This window comes from Lolium perenne, chromosome 7 (genome assembly GCF_019359855.2).
Source record: "Lolium perenne isolate Kyuss_39 chromosome 7, Kyuss_2.0, whole genome shotgun sequence".
NCBI lineage: Eukaryota > Viridiplantae > Streptophyta > Magnoliopsida > Poales > Poaceae > Lolium > Lolium perenne.
The window spans coordinates 75,856,346-75,879,021 of record NC_067250.2 but is presented as its reverse complement, the minus strand read 5'-3'; the positions used below and the strand labels follow the sequence as shown (position 1 = coordinate 75,879,021).

At 43.9% G+C, this 22,676-nt stretch overlaps 1 protein-coding gene across 3 annotated transcripts; it reads right to left on the bottom strand.

Moving 5' to 3' along the window:
• Positions 1-3,028: 3,028 nt before the first annotated feature.
• On the bottom strand, positions 3,029-21,371 carry LOC127317010 (uncharacterized). Of its 3 annotated transcripts, none has more exons than XM_051347528.2 (14): positions 20,919-21,371; positions 19,788-19,842; positions 17,773-17,849; positions 17,440-17,696; positions 17,134-17,182; positions 13,765-13,835; positions 13,522-13,551; positions 13,340-13,435; positions 13,168-13,267; positions 6,803-6,897; positions 5,859-5,981; positions 4,414-4,528; positions 3,710-3,831; positions 3,029-3,618 (listed from the first exon to the last, which is right to left on the bottom strand). In XM_051347528.2, exons 1-14 carry the CDS (start codon positions 21,192-21,194, stop codon positions 3,456-3,458), a joined length of 1,629 nt encoding a protein of 542 aa, XP_051203488.1. In that variant the 5' UTR covers positions 21,195-21,371; the 3' UTR covers positions 3,029-3,455. The 3 variants fall into 3 exon arrangements, with proteins under 3 accessions (XP_051203488.1, XP_051203486.1, XP_051203487.1); XM_051347526.2 differs by having other exon boundaries at positions 3,724-3,831; positions 20,919-21,368; XM_051347527.2 differs by having other exon boundaries at positions 3,724-3,831; positions 19,788-19,839; positions 20,919-21,368.
• Positions 21,372-22,676: the final 1,305 nt, after the last annotated feature.

The window sequence follows — 22,676 nt, the reverse complement described above, 5'->3', positions numbered from 1 at the left end:
AACTTCTACATGTTGAATATAAATACACTGCCTAGTCTCTTTCCATCAGTTCGAACTTTTGGTTTAATTGGCTAGTGCAGCAATCTTTCATGGTATCAGAGCCAAGAGGTCTTAAGTTCAAGACCCTGCTCACGCAGTTTTAAAAATAAAAGAAAAAAGATTCTGCGGCCCGCACCGAACCCACGCTAAGGACTAAAATAGCATAAACGTGAGGGGGAGTGTTGAATATAAATACACTGCCTAGTCTCTTTCCATTAGTTCGGACTTTTGGAAAACTTGGCTAGTGCATCAATATAATATGGTATCAGAGCCAGAAGGTCTCAAGTTCAAATCCCGGCGTACGCACTATTTAATCTAAAAATAGTTGCAGCCTCCCGTTTATCCCACGTCTAGCCTAGACACGAGGGGGAGTGTTGAATATAAATACACTGCCTAGTCTCTTTCCATCAGTTCGAACTTTTGGTTTAATTGGCTAGTGTAGCAATCTTTCACTACATTGATGAACACTACTACAGAGTACAGATTAAGGGTGAGAATTTTACCCATACCCTACTTGCTAAGTCATGGGTAGGACATGCGTACAATCTTGTGCCCACAAGTATACCCAAGCCCTACCTTCTTTGACCTGACATGCGGTCCCTCAAGTTCATGATCCATTGGCCCTCCCCATTACACCGTCGCTACATGGAGCCAGGCGACAACGTTAGCAACTTCCATGTTTCCCCTCTTGGTCATTTCCCACTTTCTTCATGTGGCGGCCTAGTAGAGAGTAAAAGAACATAACTTCAATGTGGTTGCGTGCATTGAACTATTGATCTACCCAATGAGTAATCAGTGGGTATATGAGCGTGGCTAAAGTTTTGTACCCATAGGTATGTATATAGAAGGAATTTTGTACACACGAGCTATATGGGTATGGGTATAGTATTGATGTATCCTACCCATTACCATCCTTACTAGATATGTCCTCGGTATTTCCCATAAGTGTCATTGCACACGGGCAGAGGGGTCCCAAAACTAGAGGGGATGAATGACAGGGGAGCCCACATCATATTTTTCATTAGGTAGCTTAACTGTATAATTTTGGAAGTTTTCTTACAAAGCATGAGAAGTTGTAGTCTTTGTTACACCAACCTCAGAAGATTTTTTTTTTGGCAAATCAACTCAAAATATGATGTCTCTTCTTGCAGTGCAAGGGGACCACTAGCCTGCCAAAAAAATAGATGGATCCCTCAATCGACATCCAACAAGTTAGAGCATCTCCAGCCGCGTCCCACAAACCGTCCCTAAAGGGCACCAGATCGAGCGTTTGGGGGACGTGTTTCGTTCGTGTCGCGTTTGGGGGATGTCGCTCTCCAGCCGCATCCCCAAACGCCGCCCCCAAACTTTTTTAACATTAAAATACTCTTTTTTTCATTTTTATTTCAATAGAGGGAAGAAATATTCCACAAACTAATACATAATTGGGAACATGGTTTACACAAACTAAGACATGGTTTAGAACATGGTTTCCACAAACTAATACATGGTTTGAACCATGGTTGACACAAATTAAAACATTGCAAAATGACGAAACCTACGTAGTGTTGGCATCGCAAATTTCGTGTGTTCACTGCCAAGAAAGAACACTTCAAGGCACTCTCAGTCACCCAAACTGGAAAATCCAGCTGGTGATGATAGCCCTGTTGGTCCTTTCGAGGAAGAACATCCAAAAAAGATATGTGCCTATTTTCGCTGCGAAGAAACAACACTCAATCGTCCTCCTCATCGTTGTCATCGTGGTAGTGCCGGCGACAACACGTCTCGTCGAACACCTTGACGCTCATATCCGCCTCGCCTAGGTAGGAGAATGTGAGCACGCAGCCGGCTTTGAGATCGTGGTAGCGTGCAAACTTCTCCTAGCCGGTGTGGAGATCTTGTCGTGCTCGTCGAAGAGCACGTCCACCGGCCACCGGCAGTAGTCGCAGGTAGCCTCCTGCAGATGCAGCGAGGCCGACTCGTTGCCGGCGACGAAGTCGGCAAACTTGTCCGGTAGCCTCTGGATGCCGAGTGGGTCGCCCTTGAGGATGACGACGAACTCAAACAACACTTCCTGCTCCTCCTCCTGCAGGTCTGACGATGAAGACGATGGCGTCGCAGGCGACGACGAGCGTGCAGCTCTGCCACGGCCACGACCACGGCCGCGACCTCGGCCCCTACCAGCCATGTCGTCGACTCTTGAGATGGTGGCGGCTAGAGTTGCGAGAGAGGCGCTAGGGTTTGTGTGTGAGGGTCGATGAGAGAGCGCCCCTTTTTATAGGCCGAAGTGAGGCGGTGGAGCGGTGGTGCTCATTAACGCCGGCACACGGAGCTATACACGATGGGACGCTTCGTTGCGTCTCTGCGAGAACTGCACCATCACAGCGCCAATAACTTCCGTCGTGAGGTAAACGACGGTTAGGTTTAAACTTGAATATCCCGTTGACGCGTCGGTCCCGACACTCCTCGTCTCGCTTTTCGTTGTCTGGCGTGCCCGGAGCGTCCCCTGTGTAGCAAGGACGGGCTCGAGACGCCGGGCACCGTATTGAGCCACGCCGGACAAAAGGAGGCTTTGAGACACACGGGTAGGAACGTTTTTTTGTCCGACGCACCCCAAATCCCTTTGGGAGACGCGGCTGGAGATACACACGTGCACGATTAGCACAGATGCACAGCACATGCCAACACGAAAATGCCTGCTCATCACAGCCCTCCTATACACAAATCAATGAACCTCAGCTGAATTTTACGGAAAGCACCAACTGATGTGTAAGCATATCACACCCCAGTGGGCAGAGTTATGCCACTGTAACTCCACCATGATTGTTCTGGCTAAATCTGATTATAATGCTCATGCAGAACATAAGCAGAGTATTGGTACAATTTAGGGAACATCATTATCAGTTTCATAGACAGCAAGTGTTTGCAGGCAGCAGAACTAGGAGCTCCATCCCAAAGAAAGTGAGAGGTTACAAGCATATTCTAAAACCATGTCAACTTGCCAACTGGGTTATAAAACATCCTCTCAATCAGGCCTTTAAAATTAGATTATCCTCTTCCAGTCGAACCTAAAAGCCTAAAAGGTCAAATGAAATCAACCTCGAGTGGCTCATACACTACCAGTTATTCTACTGTTATATACAGGGCAGCTCCCGCAGGTGCATTAACTTCAATGTTCTGTTACGCGACACCACGTCAAGTCTCCCTACCTACAGATGCAGACTACAATGCTCAGAGATGTACACATTCCCCTCTATAATACACAAGGCCGAGCCGATTTCTACAGCAACATTAGTTGCTTCCAAGGTGGTAAAGTCAACTGCATTCCAAAGGGTGCTCAAAACTTGTTGGTTGGATTGAACTGCCATCCAAATGGTTCGGTGATGCCAACTTGGCTGAACTGCCTTCCACAGGTTGTTCTGGCACTGTCGGCTCCATTAAATTATTCTTAGATTTAGCTTCCACAAGCGACGGACCCGTTGTCTGCTGCTCTGGTGTATTGTTATTGGGTTTAGCTTCATGAAACAACTGAAGAAGCACACTCTGAATTTTCGTCCGTAATGCAGAAGCCTCTTCAGGTTGGAACCATCTTTTGCCAAACTATCAGAAAAAAAAAGTAGAGAGAAGATGAGCCAAAAGTACTGTGTTCTGCACGCAAACACACAAAACATAAAGTGGCCAAGACATTAACAGATAGTCACTCGCCATGGAAAGGTCTTTCTTGTGAATCCTCTCAGGTGCCTGCTCAATGAATCGCTGCATGTAGTATAGAACAAAGAGGCCACAGTCATATTCATTTTCCTGCTGCGGGACCTGGAGAAGGCAGGAGTGTGTTACAAGATCACAGCATGGAGGAACAAATACACCGTTTAGAATTAAAATGGAGAAATGCTATCAACAACCTATACAAAGAACAACGGAGATCCACAAATAAATAATGTGAACACCCACATGTAATTTCCTTTTGATAATATCCTGAACTTACAAATTGCTGTAACTTCTTGTACGTAGTATTTAGGATTTGGCAATATAAAGCCTGTACTTTGTAACTTCATGCAACTTCACACTCCATGTATCACCGTCTTTAGGAGGCCAGTAAACAAAAACCCTACCTTTTCAATGAAATGAAACACAAAGGTCCTTTGCGTTTTCTCGAAAAGCTTTACACTCGCTATCTTAAAGAAAATTTATCACTGGTATGAACTGTAACGAGAGCTCCAAGTGGTCATCTTAGCGCGTAAACCTATATTATTCTCAATAATATATGTGGGTCTAATGCAATTTTCCCAGGCGCAGTAGTCTAACAAACAGTTTTGTTATTCAGATCTGAAACGGACATGCACCTAAATCTATCCTCAAAAGCACACATTTCAATGAAAGAAGAGCTTGAGTTACCGCAATAGGTTTCTTCTCAATCTTGCGAGGAAGGTTCTTCCACACCATTTCTTGTATAGGACATTCTTCTAAAGAACCATTTTTATTCAGGTAACTCCATTCTTCTTTTAAGAATCTGTAAACAAAACATATGAGGCCTTAAAAATAGAATAAAAATAATATAGCAAAACAGAGCATATCATGGAGGTTTTGACACCTATATATACAACAACAACAACAACATCATCATAGTCTTTTTCCAAAGCAAGTTGTGGTCGGCTAGATATGGAACCCAACGGAAACATAAGGAAACCAAAAGAAGGAGAGAGAGAAAAAAGTAAACTAAGATTCCGGCACATTGATCGCTGATTTCCACGCAGTCCTATCAAGAGCTAAATCTTTAGGGACTTTCCAATCCCTCAAGTCCCTTTTTACCACCTCCGCACATGTCAACTTTGGTCGTCCTCTGCCCCTCGTATTTTCCACTCCTTAGAATTCCACTAATATGCCTTTTAGGAATAGCCGGTCCCAAGCCAACGTAAAAACCAGCCATTCCTATGGATATGACGCTTATGTATACCTAATAATAAAAAATAAGGTTTCTTGCTAAAATTTCGTCCGTTTTGCTTTGACCCCTATCTTTTGATCGAATTTACAGCTATTGCCACCGCCAAGTCAACAAAGCCAAATTTAAAAAAGTTTCGTACGGGGATACTCCGAAGCGAGCAAGCCATGTCATGGTAGGGATTCCACCCCACCGCCACCGGTCATTACCACGGGCCCTGCGACCCATCCGTGGAGGTTCATTTGTACCAGCAGGGCAACAACCCAGCCTCAGTCTTCTCTGGATTGAAAGTAGTGCTTTGTGCAGTTTGCATGAACGCAAACAATTGTCTCAAGCAGTCAAAACTTTGCTCTTGATTGATGGTTGCTGTCATCCAACTATTCAAGAATGCAAGTTCCATTCCCATTTCTCATTACCACCGAGTGTTTTACAGCATGCAAGTAAAGATTATATAGAGCCTCCTATAAACAACATTCGGATTCTCACACACATAAAAAAAAAGGTCAGTAAGCTGAGAAATTATTTGTATACTAGGTAGTGATATTTTAACATCTTCTAATTTGACCTTTTGTTGGACATCACCGCCAGTTATTGCAGATAATGAAGAAAGGGATTTCAGGATAAAATTTAGTTGAAAATTAGTCGTTCGTTTTTTCTTCCGTTGCAACGCACAGGCAAATTTCCTATACAAGAAAATAATTGTATGCGCAAATAATAGGGCCGACATCCTAGAGGCTTATTTCTAATATGTATGATATAAATGAGACTTTGATAATGAAAATAACTAAAACAAAGTATTAGCCCCTGTATCACATCTGTAATTATGTTGCACAAATAAAATATCCTATAGCAAAACAAAGCAGTGCAAGTGATCAATTTTTTGACTTCTGAGACTACATACCTCTCAACGACACTGAAAATATGTCTGCTTCTATGAAACTTCAGTGAATCCAAATGAAGTATAATGAGGCCTGATTGATCTTCCTTTGATGGCATACATATAATTACAAGGCTCCAGTGGGTACTGACAATTTGGAGGGAAAAAAACACATGCTAAGACTTTGAAAAAATATTGTAAGTAACAAATAACTCTAGCATAGATAGGTAATGAAATGCATTAATGATCAGGTCATGTCCCAAAAAAAATTAAATCCAATCAGACAACATAAGCATATAAACATCCATCTGTAGGTATCCGAAACAAAACAAAAAAAAAAGTGCAATGGCATCTACTTCATTATGACCAGGTTTCACACTTCACACCGGCAAGACGGTGGTAAAAATGGAAAGATGACACACGCTTTTCACACTAGTTACAGGACAGCCTATTCTTTGTCGTATACTGTGCTCATTATTCCATGTTGCCACCTAGGCATATGAAATAAATGATATTAACAAGAAAACACCAATGTGTGTAAGTACAAAAGTATATTTGTTAACAAGAATGCTTTAAACAGGTACAGAAGTCTGGAAGAGAACATAGTTGAAGCTCCCTCCCTTTCAATCCTAATAGATACAATTTATTGACGTCGCATTCTATTTTCAATTACGCATCGTTGCAGTGGTACTGAGTCAACTTTCTCTTCAAATAATAAAACCAGCAGATTCTGGAACTGTTAAAACTTGGAGACCACGCATAGAAGTTCTATAAGAATCTAAAAAAAATACAATATACAAACGATGCAATGTTCAGTAAACATGTAAAGTTCCCCATTCAAACTTACCTGAATTCTATAAAATATATGCACAAAGTGAAGTTCTAGAAACATGTAAAACTCTACAAGTAAATACAAATATCTAGCTTAAGTAATGTATATAAGCAAAAGAGAAGATAACATCGCTTACTCTGCATGCACAGGGAATAATATATATGCTTTTTTGAATATGTCTATGCCTTTCCACCATCTTCTCAGCTTCAAGAAATAAGAAGCTTTGTCTACCTTCAGAATAAGAGACCCAAAATGAGTTGCATATAAGACATGGCCATATGTTGATACAGCTGAGAGGCGGACATCAAATCTTCATTTTACTATAAAAAAGGTATGTATCAAACACAAGTACTTTGTATTTACCCAATGCACAAAGATTCTAGTAAAACTACTCCCTCAGAAAAAGATTGACGCGACCAGTCAAATTGCAACAAAAAAAAAAAACTGCACCTTTGCTGCCTCGCAAAATCATCACCGCGACCCCCCCAGCAGATCCTCCCCCTCCTGTTGGCAGCGTCGACTTCCCCTTCTTCTCCGCTTGGTCTCGCCATCTTTCCCCACGCCTCGCGGCTGCTGCGCTCACCAACACGTCCAGGGCGACCACTCCATCTCCATACTCCCCTAAAATCTTCACCATCGAGGGCGAGGACTCCATCTCAGCAGATCCGTTATAATGGTCGAATTTTGGACGTACACGAGATGCGCTGGCCGATCCGGTACACCAGCGTGCCCACGGAGACCCCCCCTTGTCGTCCACGTCAGGGAGTACACCGCCAAGCTCGATTGACCACCAGGTGTACCGGTGAGACGCGGCAGCACAGCACGTGGAGTACCGGCATGCCTGGGTCTCACCGACCTCTCCTCCACGCTGGAGAGCGGCGGCGGGGTGAAGGAGCGGTTCCTGCCGATCGCCAACATCGGGCGAATCATGCAGCGCGGCATGCCAGAGAAGCGGAGGACCATCAACAGGGACGGCCTGATCTGGTCCATGGGCATGGTCAGCTTCGAGGACTACGTTGAGCCCCTTAAGCTCTAGAGGGAGGTATTCCCCTTTTCTCCCTCAACACTGTACCGGGAGGTATTCCCCTCTCCCCCCTCTGTGCTCTGTTCCTAGACCTGATGCTACACATGAACTAATCTTTGCACAGATTGTTTGAGTTACACATGTGAGATGAGAGGAAGGTTGGGAGTGGTACATGATTGGTGTTTAGGGTTTCTGAAATTTTGCCAACTGGGGCTCTCTATTATGGATGTTTGTGTGCAGTACTTATCGAGTAGGATGTTTCCTAAGCTTCTGCAGGGAAGGCAAGATGATGCTGTTGATTAGTGTTCAATTTTAGCAATTGGATTCTGTTAGTGTCATGGTGTGGCTGTGCCAATCAAGGCCTTGACTTTAGTTGGGGTGTCACGCACATGGGTTTACTGATTCGCTACTCACTGCGTCAATGATGAGTAACATAAGTACAAAAAATAGGCTTAATGAACTGACTTATTTTTAACTCACAATCTCAAAAGATTTTTCATGCTACTCCAAAGGAGTATTGTTCTTGGCAAAACATGTCTGGCAGTCTATGTTTCTACTCTGAAGGAACTTGAAATTACTCCCAGCAATTTGCACATGATGTAGCACCGAACTGAAATATATTATTCCATTAGTGTCACAACATGTTATCCTCTCCAAGTATTTTCCAGTTCACATATTGTTACGATTCTGCAATTTTCTCTATCTGTTTTAATCATATCCTTGTGTTCGCAGGGCAGATTCAATTGAGAAGATCCATGAGAAACTAACATAATTGCGAGCTGAGATAAAAGATGATCATAAGCTTCCTACATTCAGATTTGTTTACCTGAATACCAAATAAATTTCAACTCATTTTCGGATTTATACTAGCCTGTACTGCTCATGCTCCCAATAACTCAAATCAGGAAGCAACTTGTTTTTATGAGAACATATATTGATCTCAAAGGCGCAACTCCCAGCAACTAGGCTACGAAAAAGGGAAAAGGGAAACAGCACGGCTAAAATGGACATGGATGTTATCTGGGGGAACTAATTGCCCCCTAAACGTAGTGAGACGAGTACTTCCATTTGTCTAGTTACACTGATATCGGGCATTTGTTATTCTTCACTCACTTTAATTCCCGCAATACGTATTCACTGCAGATTGAACCCGCTAATTCCAGCTCAACCCATTGCCTGACAGAATCATGCAACATCCACACACACACAACACACTGCTTACCAGTAGTAATGAGAGCCAATACTGTTTCTTATTCAACTCAGCTAACAAGGACATTATCTAGGATATCACAATATGCAAGATCAGAGACATTAATTTGTTGGTCTTGTGCACATCCAGGAATGTATGGCATTGCGTTGCAGCAGAGATGGCTGGGCACTAATCTTCCATTTCAATGTTGCTGCCGTATTGTAGTAGAAGCTACTCGGTGCCTGACGATGGGGTGCTGCGGTGGAAGCAATGGGTGCTTGCCAGAGCGGAGGCAGTACGTGCTTGCTGGCAGGATGCAGGAGTGTAGGAGGTCCGTGCTTGCCAGCAGGATGCACGAGCTGAGGCAGTCCGTGCTTGCCGGCGGGATGCAGGAGCGGAGGCGGCCTGTGCTTGCCGGTTGGACGCGTGCGCTACTCTGGGATGTGGCGGAGGCGGTCTGTGCTTGAGGTGTTCAGAGCTTACCGGCGGATGCGGAGTGGAGGCGGTCCATGCTTGCCAACAGGATGCAGGAGCGGAGGAGGTACATGCTTGCCGGCTGGACGCGTGTGGTACTCTGGGGTGGGGCAGCGGCGATCCATCAGCTGGATCAGCTGGAAGCCTGTGGTAGATCGACGAGGACGGAGTAGGACATTGACGGTGGAGGCAATTGGGGGAACGATCCAGAGCTGGACTGCGTGTGCTGCTTTGTTAGAATTTGAATTATCGGGGATATGGATGTAAAATGGACACTGTTGAATGGTTTTATTCACTGGTGTCAACCTTTTCGGAACGGAGGGAGTAACATCAATTGTACTTTTGGCTGTTTGCACTTCATGTTCACTCCTCCGGCCATGTAATATTTAAGTACTTACTGCCCTCCAATAACAGTAACACCAACACCAGACTAACCATACTAGTTTTCCGATACCTACATAGTTGCTACTCACGGAGATGAAACCCAAAAGATTTTCGTTGGGGCGTAACCCTCTTAGCGACGCGCCATATCGGAACCCGGGTGTGGTGTCAAATGGGCAAGGGCCGGGTCGTCACCCCCTAGGTGGCGCGTCGTATCTTGATCTGGATACGGTGGCAAGTGAGCAAGGATCAGGTCGTCGCATCCTTAGTGGCGTGCTACATCGGCGCCCGGGTGTAGTGGAAAATGAGCAAGGGTCTTCACATTTGACTTGACGAGTGTGAAGGGTAAGGAAGCTAGCCGAGCGTAGGAGGTTTCGCTTAGGTAGCTGGAACGTAGGGTCCCTGACAGTTAGGCTTCGGGAGCTAGTTGATACAGCGGTGAGGAGAGGTGTTGATATCCTTTGCGAAGGCGAAGGAAGTAGAGGATGCTGGCTTCAAGCTGTGGTATACGGGAACGGCTCCAAACAGAAATGGAGTAGGTATCTTGATCAACAAGAACCTCAAATCTGGAGTGGTAGACGTCAAGAGATGTGGGGACTAGATTATCCTGGTCAAGCTGGTAGTTGGGGCTTAGTTCTCAATGTTATTAGCGCTTATGTCCCACAAATAGGCCACAATGAGAACACCAAGAGGGAGTTCCGGGAAGGCCTAGAGGACATGGTTAGGGGTGTACCCAGTGGCGAAAAGCTCTTCATAGGAGGAAACCTTAATGGCCACGTGGGTACATCTAACATAGGTTTTAAAGGGGCGCATGGGGGCTTTGGCTATGGCATCAGGAATCAAGAAGGGGAAGATGTCCTAAGCTTTGCTTTAGCGTACGACATGATCGTAGCTAACACCCTCTTTAAAAAGAGAGAATCACATCTAGTGACTTTTAGTAGTGGCCACCACAGTAGCCAGATTGACTTCATCCTCTCAAGGAGAGAAGATAGGAGTGCGTGCCTAGATTGTAAGGTGATACCTGGAGAGAGTGTTGTCCATCAGCATAAGCTTGTGGTGGCTTACTTCCGCTTTCGACTTCGTGTCCAATGGGATAAACGTGCGAAAGTCGCTAGAACGAAGTGCTGGAAGCTCAAGGGGGAGGTAGCTCAGACGTTCAAGGAGAGGGTCATTAAGGAGGGCCCTTGGGAGGAAGGAGGTGATGCGGACAATATGTGGATGAAGATGGCGACATGTATTCGTAAGGTGGCCTATAGAAGCGAAGTTAGGGATACCTGGTGGTGGAACACTGGTGGCTATTAAGGAGAAGAAAGATTGTTTCAGACGCGTGTACCTGGATGGATAGGAGTGCAGACAACATGGAAAAGTACAAGATGGCAAAGAAGGCCGCAAAGCGAGCTGTGAGTGAAGCAAGGGGTCAGGCATATGAGGACCACTATCAGCGGTTAGACACGAAGGAAGGCAAAAAGGACATCTATAGGATGGCCAAGATCCGAGAGAGGAAGACGAGGGATGTTGACCAAGTCAAATGCATCAAGGACGGAGCAAACCAGCTCCTGGTGAAGGACAAGAAGATTAAGCATAGATGGCGGGAGTACTTCGACGGGCTGTTCAATGGGGAGACTGAGAGCTCTACCATTGAACTGGACAACTCCTTTGATGATACCAGTAGGCGTTTTGTGGGGCGAATCTAGGAGACTGAGGTCAAGGAGGCATTGAGAAGGATGAAGGGAGGCAAGGCAATGGGCCATGATTGTATCCCCATTGAGGTGTGGAGAGGCCTTGGAGACATAGCGATAGTATGGCTAACTAAGCTCTTCAACTCCATTTTTCGGGCAAACAAGATGCCAGAAGAATGGAGACGTAGTATATTAGTACCAATCTTCAAGAACAAAGGGGATTTTCGTGGAATTAAGCTTATGAGCCATACAATGAAGCTATGGGAGAGAGTCATTGAGCACTGTTTAAGACGATTGACAAGTGTGACCAAAAATCAGTTTGGTTTCATGCCTGGAAGGTCGACCATGGAAGCCATCTTCTTGGTACGACAACTCATGGAGAGATACAAGGAGCAAAAGAAGGAACTGCATATGGTGTTCATTGACTTGGAGAAGGCCTACGATAAGATATCGCGGCACGTCATGTGGTGGGCCTTGGAGAAACACAAAGTCACATCAAAGTACATTACCCTCATCAAGGACATGTACGATAATGTTGTGACAAGTGTTCAAACAAGAGATGGCGACACCGATGACTTCCCGATTAAAATAGGACTACACCAGGGGTCAGCTTTGAGCCCTTATCTATTTGATTTGGTGATGGATGAGGTCACAAGGGATATATAAGGAGATATCCCATGGTGTATGCTCTTTGCGGATGATGTGGTCCTAATCGATGATAGTCGAACGGGTGTCAATAGGAAGTTAGAACTATGGAGACAAACCTTGGAATCGAAAGGTTTTAGACTTAGTAGAATTAAAACTGAGTACATGGTGTGCGGTTTTAGTACTACTAGGCACGAGGAGGAGGTTAGCCTGGATGGGAAGGTGGTGCCTCAGAAGGACACCTTTCGATACTTGGGGCCAATCCTGCACAAGGATGGGGCTATTGATGAAGACGTGAACCACCGGATCAAAGCCGGATGGATGAAGTGGGCCAAGCTTCTGGCATTCTTTGTGATAAGAGAGTGCCACAAAAGCTAAAAGGCAAATTCTATAGGACGGCAACCCGCAATGTTGTATGGCGCTGAGTGTTGACCGACTAAAAGACGGCATGTTCAACAGTTAGGTGTGGCGGAGATGCGCATGTTGAGATGGATGTGTGGCCACACGAGGATGGACCGAGTCCGGAATGATGATATACGAGATAGAGTTGGGGTAGCACCGATTGCAGAGAAGCTTGTCCAACATCGTCTAAGATGGTTTGGGCATATTCAGCGCAGGCCTCCAGAAGTGCATAGTGGACGGCTAAAGCGTGCTGATAATGTCAAGAGAGGACAGGGTAGACCAAACTTGACATGGGAGGAGTCCGTAAAGAGAGATCTGAAGAACTGGAGTATCACCAAAGAACTAGCCATGGACAGAGCCGCGTGAAAGCTTGCTATCCATGTGCCAGAACCATGAGTTGGTTACGAGATCTTATGGGTTTCACCTCTAGCCTACCCAACTTATTTGGGAATAAAGGCTTTGTTGTTGTACTATTTTTCCTTCTAGATGGAGTGTACAGCACTCCTGCTGATTCCGTAGCTTTTTCCTTATTCTACAACTGTATCACACTTGTTCATGAAAAGCATCAAGCGTACTCATCATCTCATCATCCTAGAATGTTGAATTATGTACTACTATAAAACATAGCAGGTTAGTAATCACGGTACAGAATATTAAATCTTAACAAGCAAGACAATACAATTTAAGAATTTAACGAAGAAAGTTACCTTTGATATTAGGGCTTCAAGTTTGCTGAAGAAGTATGTGTTGAAAATATGGCACTTGCCTTTTGGTATACTAATTGATGACATTGGCTGTTGCAGGTACCTACAAGATGATATTTTTTTGCTTTGACTGTTTTGAAAAATGAGGAATTTAGAAACTAAGAGCAATACTTACATAATGTAGAAGTTCATTATAGGTGAGGACAGCAAAGACTCAGGCTCTAGGCATTTTATGTCATCATGAGAAAGTTCTACAGACTGAGGGTGTTCACTGCCAGCACGGAAAAAGAAAATAACCATCAACAATATATAAAATAACATTAAGCTGGATGGAGTTTCAAAAATTCAAATACCAACCTTGAAGGATAGTATATCTTCATTGCATCCCTAATGATGTATTAGAGTTAGTTAATATAGTCGTCAAAAATTTGCAGAAGAGAAAATATAGAACACAGAATATTGTTTTGTATATACGAGTCACGGGCTGATTACATAACTATGCATGTACCCAGCAAGCAGGAGTTATAACACAATTTATACATGCGTATCAGTTATCACAGCACCCACATTGGGAAATGGCAAGTGATTGCAACTTATTACCATTTATTGGTTATCTTATCTGCGGATTCTGAATGACGTGCATCTCCATCGAGTAGAACAACCTCTTGAACCTGAAATGATGTAAAAAATCAAACCAAAATTGTGGAAAGAGTAACCTCATTATGGTTACAAGCAAAACATAAGTAGCCTAGTTGGCTGTTTCTAGAAGTTGACATGAGCAGATCTTTACTAATGATTAGTCAGTTATGGTAGGATTCATTATAAGAATAATCAAGAATAACACCAAAAATGAAGTAAAAGCATTTAAATTTGTATTATTAGGTTGTTGTAATTACAAGATAGCTCATGTCTAACATCTGACTGAAGACCTCTCATAATCCTCTGCGAGTACTGAAAACAGTCAGCAGTTATTTCTCCTTTTTGGTGCTGCCCCAGAAATCATGATCCTCTTGTTCCCATATAAATCATTAGCAACAGCCAACCACAATATATTCAAAAGCTACAACTTTCTGACTACTACTCATACCTAGATACTTCTATCAAACCAAAAGGGAAGTTATTTTTTGACTAGGCGTGGATATACAGCTTTCTCTGCTAGTTTCTGTTTCTTAAATGTTAATAAGATATTGCAGATTATAATAGTAGAGGATTTTGTGCCCATATAAGGATCGCAACATTTTTTCAATGAACTGTGCACACGCGGTCTTGGAATTCTATCTACCGTCTTGCCAGCAATAGTAAGTAGTTCATGGGGTTGGCATCGGTATCTCGTTTATCTAGTTTCTTCTTGCAGCTCTGATGCCTTTTACCATTTTTCTTTAAGATGGCTGCAAAGAAAGCTTAGCTGGCAGCTACCAGTTTATCTGAGATGATTGTTTCCATATTTTTATGATTATTTCTTTCATGAAAGTGACCTGTCATTTGACTTTGCTTTGTTCCTGTACATCAGTATTTGAAATTTTCTACTGGCAGCATCCAATGGAGATGGCCACTGCATGGTGGCACAGTTATCTTCTTCTGATGCCCTCAGGTTCATCCTGTGCCATGGTCCATGTTGGTTCTTAGTTGTTACCAATAATCGCATGTAATGCATTGCACACTACCTCTAGAACCTTTGAAAGAGTTCATGGATGTACCAGATGAGTACAATATCTGCAAAATTTCAGTCAAATTCCCCCATGGTTGGGAGAAAAAAAATCCAACTTAACCCATAGATCTGTGTACTGCATTTCTATCAATAATAGTTAGCTTCATCCATGGAAAAATGAATAGATGCAGTACAGTGCACGCAGTAATTACCATATATTTTTCTTACATGTCAGCTATCTAGAGGCATAGTTTCAAAAACCGTACCAGTGAGTGCACCGAACAAGCGATTGGTTCACTGGTCCAACCGCCGGCTGATCGGGTTCGAGAGCAACAATAAACTGGCATGTTCAATTCATTTCAAAGCTAACTTTGGTAAAAGTTCACCTCAAGTTGTATATATATAGCATGTACTTCACTAGTATATCAGAAAACTACTGCAGACTAGTTGGTATCGCCATATTGGGCTTTGACTAAAGGTAGTTGAGCCTCTGTAGAGGGCAGGTTCGATTCCTGCGGAAAACATCTCTTTGCTTCTTAAAAACAAGACAGCACGCAGGTTCCAGTTTTTCCTGTTGGTACAGTCCGGTTTTTTTAACTATGACTAGAGGTGCGATCCCACAATCTTATTAAAATACACTACTCCCTCCGATCCATATTACTTGATGCTAAAATGGATGTATCTACAACTAAAATGTGTCTAGATGCATCTATATTAGCATCAAGTAATATGGATCGGAGAGAGTACTAAATACATTTTCAATCTTTGTGAAGTCAATTTTTCCATGGATTGATGGAGGACATCTAGACAAAGGAGGAGAAATCTTGAAAAAGAAAGAAAAACATACGCCCTCCGTCCCCAGATAGGTGGCGTACTTACTACTTAGTCAAAAAAAAGTCAATGCTTTCTAAGTTTGACAATATTAAATAAATACATTATGAAAATTATCTTATTATGGATCTATTGATATTGGTTTGGTATTGAAGATGGTTATATTTTTGAATATATACTCGGTCAAACCTAAAAAAAATTGACTTTTTAACTGAGTTTGTACACCACAGTTTTTTACTTCTGTGCAAAACTCAATCAAATATGGGTCGAGTCCTCACTGTGGCTCAAGCCCCAAACATAAGTCCACCACACATGAAGATAGGGAGCTCCCTTGCAACTCGGGGACTTCTATCCCACTCGGGGTGGGGTCATTAACAGTTGGGCTTGGCTGACCCAACAGTCATGGATATCGTATCTCTTTTTCTTCTACTTTATGGTTCATCTTAAGAACCTGAGTGCCTACTTGAGCCTTTTGCATTACTATGAATTTAATGTATTGTGATTATTATTTTCACTACATATTGGCATGTAGTGAGTCAGAATTACTAAGTTCGTGAGATACAACTACGCACTCAAGAACAAAGATGTATGTCCCCTAGTGAACCTTAATACTCTCTCCAATTCAAATTAATTGACTCAACCTTTGTCTAGATACGGATGTATAATTTGGATCGGAGGGAGTATTATTAAGTGGTGCATCCCAAAGAGCAAAACAGTGGCCCAAATCAGCGGAACCACAAGTCTACTCCCTCTGTCCCATAATATAAGGTTTTATTACGATCAATACATGAGACTATTAATTGTAATAACATCTTATATTATGGGCCAGAGGGAGTAGTAATTATGATGCGATCCATTTGCCACTCTACAGCTGTGAGTGAGTTCGTAACCAAAATATTTCAAGCGTGCACCGCACTAATGGAGGTACATCTTTGAAATCCCTCATTTGGAAGAAATACCGAGTAAAGGGCGTACCCAGTGCTGAAAGCTCCCACACATTGTGGGGTCTGGGGAAGGATATTTCTAGGCAGCCTTTCCCTTGCTTTTTACTGTGAATATTTTATTCATGGGAACTTGCTCACCTGAATGTCACCCATAAACAGAAAATTTGCAAGTTGCAAAAGAAGAACTTAGAGAAAATGTGACAACATAACAGCTATACTATCTCAAATGAACCTAGAGGCACTGCTATGTCACCCATCTGATAGGAAACACAAGTTAAAGGTCCAATCTTGGAGCATGAGCAAAAAGGAAGCCACTAACATTATAAATCACCTTCCTAGTTATTCGATGTTCTAGTAACCTTTTCGTATTATTAACCAGTATGTTGAAAACAAAACCCCTTATCAAATATCTACTGCCAAAATCTTCAAATATTTAATGGCTGGGGGCTCTGCCAATCCTAATACTTCAGCAATAATCAACATAAGAAAGAGCACCCCAGCGGCCATGATGGTAAGAGTTGTAGAAACTAGAAAGCATGTACAAACCTTTCTTGATCTCAACCGCATTGAAAAGGCCCCTGGGTCATCTCCTTTCCTAGCAGAGATAGATTACATAATTCAATACAAGAAAAAATTGACATAACACATAATAGATCACAAAATGAAAAGAAAAAAAGAACATATATATGTCATGCTTGTGTGAGACATGGTCACGATAAGAATTCTGATAGATTTATGCACCATGCGCAGAAAGCCATTAATATTTAAAGTTAGTTAAGAAAATATCGTTGCCATAAAAGGCAAATGGAGGTGCACGTTAACAGCGGAATAGAAGAGTGCATACATACTAACCTTTTTCGAGAAGGCGTAGAAGCATGTTCATGTATCCTAGTGTGGCCATTATCCTTGAATGCATCGCCAGGAGACAAATTTTCCAGGTCGATTGAGTTGTCCATATATGATACTTTTTTGGTAGACAAACATATTGGTTGTCCATCGGTTTCACAAGACTCATCCACCTCACAAAACTTCCCTTCACTCTCTACTGAAGTTTTAGGCTTGCTAGGGCTTGCACTAGTTATCTCCATACGAGACAAATTAAGGCCTGCCTAATATATAGAAAAATTAACACTTGCACAATACACAGATTTCAAGTACCACACAACAGAGCAACATAATAATTACCTCATCATCCACCTTAAATGCGGAAAAGAAATCAGATTTGGTTACTCCATGATTCTCATTGCAATCACTAGGCAAACCTACATGTCGTACAGAAAATTAAATTAAATTTGCATCGAAAAATTATTAATGATATGTATAACAGAAATTCAAGTTGGAAAATGGTTAAAGTGTTATTAGAGAAGGAAATGTGATATAACATGAGTGGCTTGCCCTAATATCCCTAATGATACCAACACAGAATACGGGAGCAAGTTCAAATGGATGTAACTGTGAGCACAACACAGTTTGACCAAGGTAGCTCCTTGGCAATGGTATCCTAAAGCTTTGTGTAAGTTCTTTTTACCCAGTATATATCTTGATTTCATAAATTTCGAAAAGCAAGATGCAATATCGCATGGCACTACAGTGACCAACTTATATCAAACATTAAAGAAGGATATCAAGAAAGCTCTGAGTGTCGCCATATAAGGAACTGTAATACACTATGTTATTCTTCCACGTCATATTTTATTAAATGCATTTGGACTACACAACTTGCACTGCATTATACATGTGTGTGATCAACATGGCACATGGTTTAGGTTGTAAGAGCATCTCCAACAGCCTTTCCATATTGGATTGCTACAAATTGGCTATAGAAAGAGGAGAGAGGGTATAGCAATCCACACAAGTTTCTGCTTCTGTAGCCTTCGTATAATAGCAATCCTAAAACTAGAGACTAGAACAAATCTACACTAGGACCCACATGTCAGTTGGTCATTCTTTTTCCTCTATTTTTTTCTCCTATCTCCATCCCCACCACTGTGAGCTCTCCGGGCAAGCATGGCAACGAGGGTGGGAGCTCCCCGGGCATTCGGGAGACAGCAGGAGCCGCAGGGGCCGGAGCCACGCTGACCGGAGCACTGCGCTCGCCAGCTTTCGGCGCCCGCCATGGGCTTCAGGACCACCCCGCGCGGGAGGTGGCGGCGGAGGTCAATACGGCCAGAATCGGTCGGAATCCCGTCCAAGGCCGATGGCAGTGAATCCAATCGAACTCGGCCGGAATCGACAGATTCCGGGGCCGGCAGCGGTCAACCTGGACGGTGCGGCACGGGATGGAGCTTCAATGCGGGCCGCATGGCCACGACACGGGCTCGGGCGGTGCAGCGCAGCACGGGCACGGTCGGAATCGAGCTCTGGAGGCGTGGTGTGGGCTCGGGTAGCGCGGTGTCGCATGGGCGTGATCGGAATCATGCTAGGGCGGCACGGCGCGGCACAGATGCGGTCGAAATCCAGCTCGGGCGGCGGGCATGGGCTCATGAGGTGGCGGCTGTGCGGCGGTGGCCGGAGAAAGCGGCGACAGGGTGGTGGGGCGCGAGAGGAGACTTCCGCTCGAGGCAGTTGGCCTTCTCCCGCTTGGTTTCAAGAATTATACGAAGTGCCTCTAGACTTTGCAAATTTACAAAGTGGAGGTGCAAGTATACAAAGCTTGCTATAATTTTGTGTGGGGGGATCACTTATACAAAGGCTCTTGGAGCTGCTTTTCTCGAGCAAATTGCTATATTTGCAGTTTTAGCAATCCTAGCAAAATATACAAAAGCTGTTGGAGATGCTCTAATAGATGGTTAAATTATAGCATGGAACTTGCACATTTCTTACAAGTACAAAAGAGGTGAACCCAGAAGCAGTTATACCAACATGGTAAATAACATTTAAGGAATAAAACTTTAGTATGACATAAAGGAATATCAGTATGGATCCCAAAATCAAGAGAGACAATATAGAAATTCAACACTGGTGTTGTAGTAAGCAATAATATTAAATCGAGCATTTTAGAAAGATAAGCTCATAAGCACCCAGAGATTTTAGTCCACGCTATCTAGATTTGCAGAATTATTACAAGCTAAAATAATTGAAGTATTGAAATCAAGTATGCTATAAATGGATCATGATAGAACCATAAATTTCCATAAGGTGGTAGCGTGCGGAAACTTCCAAATATAATTAATTTTCGAAACAGTAATCAAACCCCATACCAGACGATTCTGCATGCCTTGACTGGATTATCCTTTCGCATCTGCTGTTATCCTGCTAGGGAGCAATACATGATTAGGCTTATTGTGCACTCTATGACGCTTACTATACATATTTGCAACTAAAGCATTTAAAGGTCATCAGGTGCGTAGCTAGGGGCGAGCACAAAAATTGATAACCCCCACTGAACAACAGTTCAGTCATCCCAAGTCCCAACATGGAAATCTCCGCAATCGCCTATTAATTCCAGCCGAGCAGTCCCTACTCCTAGGGGATATTGAACAGTTCAGATACAATTCGGTGGAAGCAACTGGAGCAACAGTTAGGATACAATCCGATTGGCACTTCCATAGTGTTACCTTTTGAATTATAAATTATGTCAACTGAAACAGATGACAAGTCAAAATCCAGATTTAAAATAGTATAATCTGGATTCCGTTTTCAACTCGTAACTACTCCCATCTGCTACCACTATCCACACTGCAGGATGACACTGGGAGGGTGCGAGGCGGCAGGGGCCAATGGACCGTGCAACAGAGCGAAGGTACATCCACTGACTCCAGTGGTGACTAGTGAACCGGCAACCGCCATTGCCGAGGGAGAGTAGAAATTCTATACCCGTGGAAAAATTATTCAGTTGGCAGACCGCAGAATCCAACTTTAAAACGCGTTAAAATTCAACAAACTTTCGACATAACGCTCATTAATCAGACATAATCGGCGAATGGCTGAGTGACTGAAAAGTTTAAACACCTAGATAAAACGACAGAGAGCTGCTACTGTGTCATTGAAGAACGGGTATACAGTGCCTTCAGTAAAAAAAAGGCTAGAGAAAATGGATGGTAGGAGGTTTTAATCAGTAACTACCATTGTGCACACTGAGATGGCCTTCCAGTTTTCAGTAAGCACGGCCGCATGCATCCAGGATGAGATGGTAAAATGGGATTCTACCGCTGGTGAACTAATACAATTGGATACGGCTTGCAGGCACCCCAAGCTTTGCCTGCCTCCTCCGATCTACCCCTTCCTAGACAGACTCATCCCAAATTCGGAAGAAGCGAGGCAGAGATCAGACATTAACCCACTCCGCACCCACACCAATAAAATAAGTACAGAACTGGAGGGTGTCTCACCGGCTCGCCTTGGCGGCCCGGCGGACGCGATGGCCGTGGCTGGGGAGAGGCCGAGGCCGAGCGAGCAGCTTGGCGGCGGGCGAGCTCGCGGTTGATGGAGTCGCGCAATAGGCGGTACTTCTTCCCACCGTCCGGGGGGATGAACTTGTTGAGTCCGTACTGTATTCGTTGCAACTTCTCCTTGAGCGCCTGATCCGATTCGTCGTCGAGCCTCACCTCATCATCCTCGTCCCCCTCCTGGCCGCTGGAGAGCGGCTCCGGCGAAGCCGTGGCCATCGCATTCACCGGAGCGCGGCGCCTGAGTTGAGTGAGCGGAGAAACGGGGAAGGGAAGGGCAGAGGGTCGAGGGGAAGTTGGGAAGAGGAAGAGGAGGCGGCGGAGGAGAGGACGAGGACGACGTTGACAGCTGGGGCCTGGGGCCTCTGGCAGGAAGGACTCGGGATAGAGGAGGGCTTCCGGTTTCATCATCATCATCAATACACCAAATTGATGACACATGGGCCGGATTGTCTCTTAGCTGGCAGCAAGGACAACATGTTTGGGGCGTCAATGGTTTGCTAACAATCTATTTTCTCGCTTTCAACAGCCGGAAATACGGTTAATTGGCTTCTCAAAGCATCAATTCATTCCCCTTCATAGAGGAACACTCAATTCCACCGTTTTCAGCGAGCCAAGCTCGGCGCGGCCGAAAAGGTAAAAAGATTCGCCCCGCCTGTGTAAGCTTAGAGATGGCGCGGACACTCGCACAACCACGAAAAGACCTCCCGCCAATTTGATCCCCTTATATCACCGCACGGCTCACCGCCCAAAATCTCGTCTCCATTTCCGGTTCACCGACGACCAGGTAAGAGACGGAGACTACCCTCATAAGCACTGGGCGGCGGTAGCAAGCGGGCTTCCACTTTTTCTCCAAGGTCGGCAAGTTGTTCTTCTCCGATGGCGGTGAGTCTCATAACCTAGCTATGTATGATATGTGAGCATGTCGTAGATCGGAGTAGTTGATTCGGTAGATTGGAGCCCAAATGTAGATTATAGATAGTAATCTTTACACAATCTTGCTTAGTGCATTATGAATTTTTTTCGTGTAGCCATTGTTGTGCTTGGAGGTAGCTATTTCATCTCTTGTTTCAGTACTTGCTATGTAGATGTGGATGAAATCAACCTCATGTATGTCATATTAGTAAGAGTTCATGGTACATCTAGTCCTAATTTTGGTGATGTACATGCTTGTGTGCTACATTTACACATAATCTTGCAAATGTGTACTGTATTAACGTTGTAGCTCAACTAATTTATGACGACTTTGTAACTGACCCCTTCCTAGGTCTACACTCTCGATGACTTTGACGAGGCCCTACTTGATACGCAGGACAATATGTCATTAGTTCCTGAGACCCAGCTAGCACTCACTTACCCGCAGGACGCGGATATGAAGCCGATGTCCCCCATGCGTTCGCTACTTTTTTTATGAGCATGACTTGGAAGCTGCAACCTTGAACACCAAGAAGAAGGCGAGCAAGGTTGGTAAATCCCACACCATTTGGGGGGGCTTAAGTTGGGCAAGTCCACTATGAAGTGGCAACCTTACATCTCCGGATGTGCGAAATCATCAAGACTGGCATCAGGACAACAAAGGGTTTAAGGAGGTGCATCTGAATGATTGTGCCAAGAAGATCTTTGACTACTGCCAGCAGGAGGTTTCGTCAACGCATGTGTACAACCACATGCGTAAGTGGAGAGCCAGGTGGATCCATATCA

Excerpts from the sequence above, each read along its gene's own strand:
- LOC127317010 (XM_051347526.2), bottom strand. The coding sequence starts at position 21,194 with ATGGCCACGGCTTCGCCGGAGCCGCTCTCCAGCGGCCAGGAGGGGGAC. Across the intron at positions 17,183-17,439 it reads TCTACGCCTTCTCGAAAAAG|GAAAGGAGATGACCCAGGGG; the intron begins GTTAGTATGTAT and ends TATCTCTGCTAG. Across the intron at positions 3,619-3,723 it reads ACAAGAAAGACCTTTCCATG|TTTGGCAAAAGATGGTTCCA; the intron begins GCGAGTGACTAT and ends TTTTTCTGATAG.